Source organism: Neophocaena asiaeorientalis, unplaced genomic scaffold (genome assembly GCF_003031525.2).
Source record: "Neophocaena asiaeorientalis asiaeorientalis breed wild unplaced genomic scaffold, Neophocaena_asiaeorientalis_V1.1 scaffold106, whole genome shotgun sequence".
Taxonomy (NCBI): Eukaryota; Metazoa; Chordata; class Mammalia; order Artiodactyla; family Phocoenidae; genus Neophocaena; species Neophocaena asiaeorientalis.
The window spans coordinates 446,765-453,884 of NW_020172597.1; the positions used below are offsets into that span (position 1 = coordinate 446,765).

At 40.0% G+C, this 7,120-nt stretch overlaps 1 protein-coding gene across 1 annotated transcript in view; it reads left to right on the forward strand.

Moving 5' to 3' along the window:
- Window positions 1–6,851, forward strand: part of LOC112395515 (argonaute RISC component 4) — a 31,297-nt gene extending 24,446 nt beyond the window's left edge. Inside the window, exons 15-17 of the mRNA XM_024738755.1 lie at window positions 3,103–3,204; window positions 3,459–3,658; window positions 5,733–6,851. Coding sequence (XP_024594523.1) covers window positions 3,103–3,204; window positions 3,459–3,658; window positions 5,733–5,841 — 411 coding nt within the window. The 3' untranslated portion in view covers window positions 5,842–6,851. The remainder of the gene's footprint in view (window positions 1–3,102; window positions 3,205–3,458; window positions 3,659–5,732) is intronic.
- The last annotated feature ends 269 nt before the right edge of the window (window positions 6,852–7,120 follow it).

Here is a 7,120-nt window from a genome sequence, read left to right on the forward strand (position 1 = left end):
CCTTCCTATCCCACCTCTCCAGGCGGTCACAAAGCACCGAGCTGATCTCCCTGTGCTATGCAGCCGCTTCCCACTAGCTATCTGCCTTACGTTTGGTAGTGTATATATGTCCATGCCACTCTCTCACTTTGTCACAGCTTACCCTTCCCCCTCCCCATATCCTCAAGTCCATTCTCTAGTAGGTCTGTGTCTTTGTTCCTGTCTTACCCCTAGGTTCTTCATGACATCTTTTTTTCTTAAATTCCATATATATGTGTTAGCATACGGTACTTGTCTCTCTCTTTCTGATTACTTCACTCTGTATGACAGACTCTAGGTCTATCCACCTCATTACAAATAGCTCAATTTTGTTTCTTTTTATGGCTGAGTAATATTCCATTGTATATATGTGCCACATCTAATTTATCCATTCATCCGATGATGGACACTTAGGTTGTTTCCATCTCCGGGCTATTGTAAATAGAGCTGCAATGAACATTGTGGTACATGTGTCTTTTTGAATTATGGTTTTCTCAGGGTGTATGCCCAGTAGTGGGATTCCTGGGTCGTATGGTAGTTCTATTTGTAGTTTTTTAAGGAACCTCCATACTGTTCTCCACAGTGGCTGTATCAATTTACATTCCCACCAACAGTGCAAGAGGGTTCCCTTTTCTCCACACCCTCTCCAGCATTTATTGTTTGTAGATTTTTTGATGATGGCCACTCTGAGGGCTAGGTTTTTAAAATACAGATCTTATCCTGCCACTCCACTGCTCAAAAATCTTCATGTTAACCCTGTTGCCTACCAGATGCTTCCTTATGGTGCTCAGTGTTTTCCCACGGTAGCCAAAGCACATTTAGTTTGATCTCTTTCACCATGCCCCCATACACCTTCCATTAGCAATGTGACTGTTTCCATTTCCCATATACATTGTGTATTTTTATCCCTGGAATGACCACATCCATCCCACCTTTTTTTCCCCATTATTTTTATAATAAGATATAACATAGACACAGTAAAATTCACTGTTTTTAGCACACTGTTCTGCGTGTCTTGACAAATGCATACAGTTGTGTAAAACTACCACCTTAATATTTAGAATGATTCTGTCACACATAAAAACTCTCTTATGCCCTTTTGTAGTCAACCCTTTCCCTTACCTACAGCCCCTGACAACCACTGATGTATATTCTTTTCCCGGTATGTCATATGAAAAGAAGTCATAGCCTTTGGTCTGGCTTCTTTTACTTAGCATAATGCATTTGAGATTCATCCACGTTATTGTGTGTATCAGTAGTTTGTTCCTTTTTTACTGCTGAGTAGTATTTTGTGATGTAGATGAACCACAGTTTGTTTATCCATTCCTGACTGCAAGGGGTATTGGAATGTTTCCATTTTCATTCTATCGCCTGCATCCAACCTGTACTTATCCTATAAGGCGTGGCTCAACCATTTCCTCCCACCAGCTTTTCCCAGTGCCTTCCATAAGGCCCTTAGTACATTGCATTGCAGTGCATTGCCTGTGACTTTCATGAAGAGCAGGAGGGCAGGTTCTTTAGTTCTCTCTGTGACTCTGTCTCTCATCCCCAACATCTGTTGCAGAGCCTTGCACATGGTGCTCAAGCAATAATTATTGAAATGAACATGCCTGGACCCCCTTTTCCCCAGGGCAGCACCTCTTTAGGTTCTCATCTGTAGATTCCAAGAGATTTTTAAAAAGGGATTCTATGGTCAAATAAGTTTGGGAAATGCTGTATACTCCATCTCCCTCTTAAAGATTATACATTACCAGATAAAGGTTCTGAGAAGTCATACAATAGAAAAACCTTTCAACTGTGGTTTAACCCCATATCACTCAAATTTATTTGACCATAAAACACCTAAACACATCCTGCAGAACTAATATTTCTAAAGCATACACTTTGGGAAACAATACTAGAATGATTGTAGCTCAGTTACATTTCCTCTTGTCCAGCTAAGTACCCCAGGTCACATATGAATTTCATGGAATGAGACTTTTCTATACTCATGTATGTTGTTATTATATGCATTGGGGCATGATCTTCAGCTGAAGTTAACAATAGTTAGAATGGAGCCAAATAAATTCCCATCAAATTTGTGCCAATATGCTAAATGTACTACCTCGTGTGGAACCCACGTGTACAGCAGAAGTGGATGAAAACTGACCAAATAGCAAGATTTAATTCCTTTCCTTGAAGTTCTCCTCTCTGCTTTTCTAGAAGTTTGATTTTAGAATTTGGCTATAGAAGAACTTTAGAATTTTAAAAGTATCAGAGATCATCACCTAATTTTATGGATGATTAGATTGAGGCTTTGTTCAAGGTATGTAGTTACAAGGCTGGGCTTAGAACAGAAACTGTGGCTTTCCTAACTCTCATTTCAATGCACTCTTCCTGACAATACATGTGCCAGTGAATTCTTTTATTGATCCTGTAAAAGTATTAATTTTGTTGAACCTGGTGAACCAGTTCACAGATTCCTTCATCTTAACTTTTTTTTTTTTTTTTTGTGGTATGCGGGCCTCTCACTGTTGTGGCCTCTCCCGTTGCGGACGCGCAGGCTCAGCGGCCATGGCTCACGGGCCCAGCTGCTCCGCAGCATGTGGGATCCTCCCGGACCGGGGCACGAACCCGTGTCCCCTGCATCGGCAGGCGGACTCTCAACCACTGCGCCACCAGGGAAGCCCCTTCATCTTAACTTTTATTGAAAGTTGTAGGTTGTTTTTTTTTTTTTACTCCAAATAAGGAATAAAACTGATTTTTTTTTCCCCTCAGGAAGCTTATCCATCTTAAATGTCTTTTTTTCCCCCCTCTGTGAACACACTGAAGTGTCATCTGTAAAATAGATGACGATAATGTAGCCCAAAGCCACAGGTAAAATAATTCTTTGTCTGGATTCCCTTAGAGAATCAGTGGAGTATATTTGAGAAAATAAGGTTGAAATAGTTGGGCTAACGGAAAGTTACAGAAAATTCAACATCTTGAATTAAACTGATTTTCAAGAGTTCCCTTAAGAGCAGTATACTAACTTGTTACTAATGGCTTGAGCTCAATTTAGCACTTTGATGACTAATGACACTTTTTTTTTTTTTTTTTTTTAAGGTGGGGAAAAGTGGCAATGTACCAGCAGGCACTACCGTGGATAGCACCATCACACATCCATCTGAGTTTGACTTTTACCTCTGTAGTCATGCAGGAATTCAGGTAATTTGGAAGCTGGTCCAGGTCTTTGATTTGATAGGGAGGTGTTTGCAAATTCAGCAACTAGCTTGAGTAGACTTGTTATTAAACACTGTACATAACTTTGTTAATGCTTGTATCCTAGAACTGTTATCTTTTGGTCTAGGTATCTGCTTGCAGGTGTGCTAGACAGGAATATTTCTGAATTTAAGTAGGTTTCAATTCTCTCAGGTCGTCAACCCATGTCAGAGACATTAATCATAAAACTCTTTCTCCAGGGAACCAGCCGTCCTTCACATTACCAGGTCTTGTGGGATGACAACTGCTTCACCGCAGATGAGCTCCAGTTACTAACTTACCAGCTATGTCATACCTATGTGCGGTGTACACGCTCAGTCTCTATTCCAGCCCCTGCCTATTATGCCCGCCTTGTAGCATTCAGAGCAAGGTATCATCTGGTGGATAAAGATCATGACAGGCAAGTTTCTCAGGCAAATAAAATCTTTCTGTCTGTGTTAGCAGCATATTAAAAAAAAATGAGCTACTATAGAAAACCTTTAGGAAGAGTTAAACTTCCTTTTAGGGTTTACATTTCAAGGAGCAGATAAAATTGCATGTGCCTTTAAGAGCTGATAATGTGACTTTTGGTCCAAAAATTGCCCAGGCTTGTTCATACTTGTATGATGTGTCTAAAGTCTGCCCCAAAAAGCAGTCTCATTTGAAACTGCCTGTGGATTTCCCATAGAGCCAAATGCATTTCAGTTCTGCTCAGGTCCTAAGCAGCCTCAAAAGATGTCCAGCCCAGTGCCCTGGCTCCAGTCAGAGCAGTCACAGGCCTGTGGATTCCACTTCATGCAAGGGGGAAGTCCTGACCAGTTCACTTTACTTTCAGTACAATCTTGGAGGATGTATCAGAGGGAACCTGGGTTTGTGTCGGGAACAGGTAGGGTACCAGACCATTCTCACCCCCAAATAAGGATCTCAGGAGAATCAGACATATTGACCTGTTATTGAGCTACTATTAAATAACTAAACAAGCTTTCTGCGTTAAATTTTTTTTTTCCAAATGACCATCTGTGAAGTGTAGCAGTTTCTGGGCTCTTCCCCAAGTCCGAATTCAGCTGCTAAATAGTAGACATTCCACTACAAGTCTATTTCTGTACGGGTTGAAAGTACGCTATGATGGAAAATGCCCAGCTGTGGCTTTGTACCTTCCATTCTGTAATATACATATTCATTCAACACATTTACTAGGTATTGCCTGTGTGCCCAACACTGTACTAGGTACTAAAAACTGTAAGTTGAGGAAGACATGTTTCCTGGGATTTTATGCTTCAGTATGGGATACAATACAGGCAAACATAAAACTGACAATTAGCCCATAGCAGTATAGATGAAAGTGCAATTGGACATCAGAGGAAAGTCTGTTAGAGATTTCATAGCTGGATGGGTAGGATTTGGCTCTACAAAGAAGAGAAAAGAATTTTCCAGGCAGAGGGAATAATGGACATGAAGAAGAGAAGACAAGTGACATGTTTGAACAATAGCAAGTTTTCTTTGGTTGGAGCATTTGAAAGGGGAATAGCAGGCATGAAGCTGGAAGAATATGTTAGAGCAAGATTACCTTTGTTTAACGTAAAAGGCTAATCCTGGGATAAAATAGACATTACTCAACAGTTAATTGGATGTGAGTGACAGAGAAGGGGATGAAGTAAAAAATGACTAAGATTTTGAGCCTAGATGATAAGGGTAATAATAATTTAAGTAGAGAAGTCAGAAGAGGGATGGTGATTTCCCATTTACTAAGCCTTTTATCACATGGTGCCCTTAAAAGGTATGTTCCGAAGTTGTTACTGTTACCCTAAAAGATCAAGTTCAGAGGAGTTGTTACTTGTCCAGGGTCATATAGCTAGTGAGGGGAAGACGAGAAAGGCTGGTGGCATAGTAACATTTGCTGAGTATCTGTTATGTTCCAGCACTGTGGTGGGCACATTCATTCATTCATCCATTCAACAAATGGTTATTGAGGCAATGCTATGTGGCAGGCACTAGGGATTTAGTGGTGAGTAAGACAGACAAAGTTGCTGCTTTCTTGGAGGTTACATCCCAGTAAGGGAAATAAATAATTATCCAAATAATAACCTTTCAAATAAAATAAATGTAGAGGATTCTGAGAAAGTATATTCCAGGTGGCTCTGACCTGAACTTCAGAATCAGGGAAGATTTCTTTGGGGGAAATGACATTTGATTGAAGGCTAAAGGACAAGTAGACATTAACCAGACATAGCAGACACATGGAAGTCCTTGTGTAGGCACTGTTGAAGATTTGGGTCTTTGCAGACATTATTCTAATTAATTGCAGCAGCCCATTAAATAAGTTAGATTGCATTTTCAGTTGAGCAAACTGATGTTTAGAGAGACGTTACAAATTATTTAAGGAGCCACACCTTGAGCCCAAGGTCTTGAATCTAGTACTATTCGTGCTACTTGAAACGTGGAGTTTGAAGTGGTCTTTTGTTACTCTTGTTTTTTCTGCTTTCTTTTCTTCACAGTGCGGAAGGCAGTCATGTGTCAGGACAGAGCAATGGCCGAGATCCTCAGGCCTTGGCTAAAGCTGTGCAGATCCACCATGATACCCAGCACACGATGTATTTTGCCTGAGAGTCTCAGAAAAAGAACTCAACCAGTTTGGCACCCCATGCAGGCTCAAAATGTTTCAAATGCCTACTGCCTCTAGAGAGAGCCAAGTTGACTTCAGGTGGTCCTCTACCAGCAACTCAGAATAGTTGCACTGAATCTATACTTCGCAGCACTGTCTGATGCATCAACAAAATTGAGCCATTTTTTTTAAAGTAATAGATACTCATTGATTATCTTTTCTGATGCACTGGACTGAATTTTTACCTCATCATGCAAAGGCTAATCAGCCTGAACTTTCTAAAGGACTTTATGAGAAAGTTGTCTATGGACTATTTTGCTAGCTGTGGTGTTCACCGCATCCCTCTAGTCTTACAAGAGAAGCTTATTCCTTTTTTCTGTATTCGTCGAGTGGGGTATATGCATAAACGGGAGAGAAAAACCAATCTACTTCAGTTCAGTGTAACTATTTAATTGTGTGGGTCAATAGGCTTTTTAATGGAGATTTCTGACTTCGCCACTGTAAATGCCTTCAACGAGCATTAATTTTTGAAAGTTTTACAGAGTTTTATTAGTTTTACTACTTTATGTATTGATCTCTACAGACTTGTGCTGGGGCAAGTACAGGCTGCCAGGCAATTGCACTATATCTGGCTGCAGATTCAGACAGGCAGTTCTCTTATTTGGTTGACTTTTGTGAATGTGTAACACATGTGATGCATGTCATGGTGACAGATAACACTGCCATGGTAAAAAGTACTCGTGTTTCCCCCCTTTGAAAAAAATCAGCTTTTAGTATTTTTCAGAGTCTTCAAAAATGCCCATTTTATGCTGCTGTGTGGTTTATTAGATCTAAATGATTTTTTAACTTTTCTCATAGCAAGTTAACTTTGGCAATAAACATTTTTTAAAGTCCCTCCTCTTCCTCCCCCTGACAGTGTAGTTTTTTAGATGAGATTTCGGTATGATTTTTATCAGCTATTTCTTATAGATCATAATCTGGCAATTTTTGAAACTGGTCAGAAAAGGCATATATTTCCATGCCTTTTTTTTTTTTTTTTTTTTTTTAGGCGGACTCTCAACCACTGCACTACCAGGGAAGCCCTCCATGCCTTTTTAAAGAATTCTTTTTATCTGTTTTATAGTCACAGTTGGTGTCCTGTCACTTTGTTTTAAACTAAGCTAGAACCAGGATGCTTCCTTATTGAATAGGCTTTGCTAGTCCTTAAGGTACCTTGAGTGATGCTGCAACTTGCAAAAATGTACCAGCATTTAAAACTTTATTCCCTGGGAATCAAGGTTA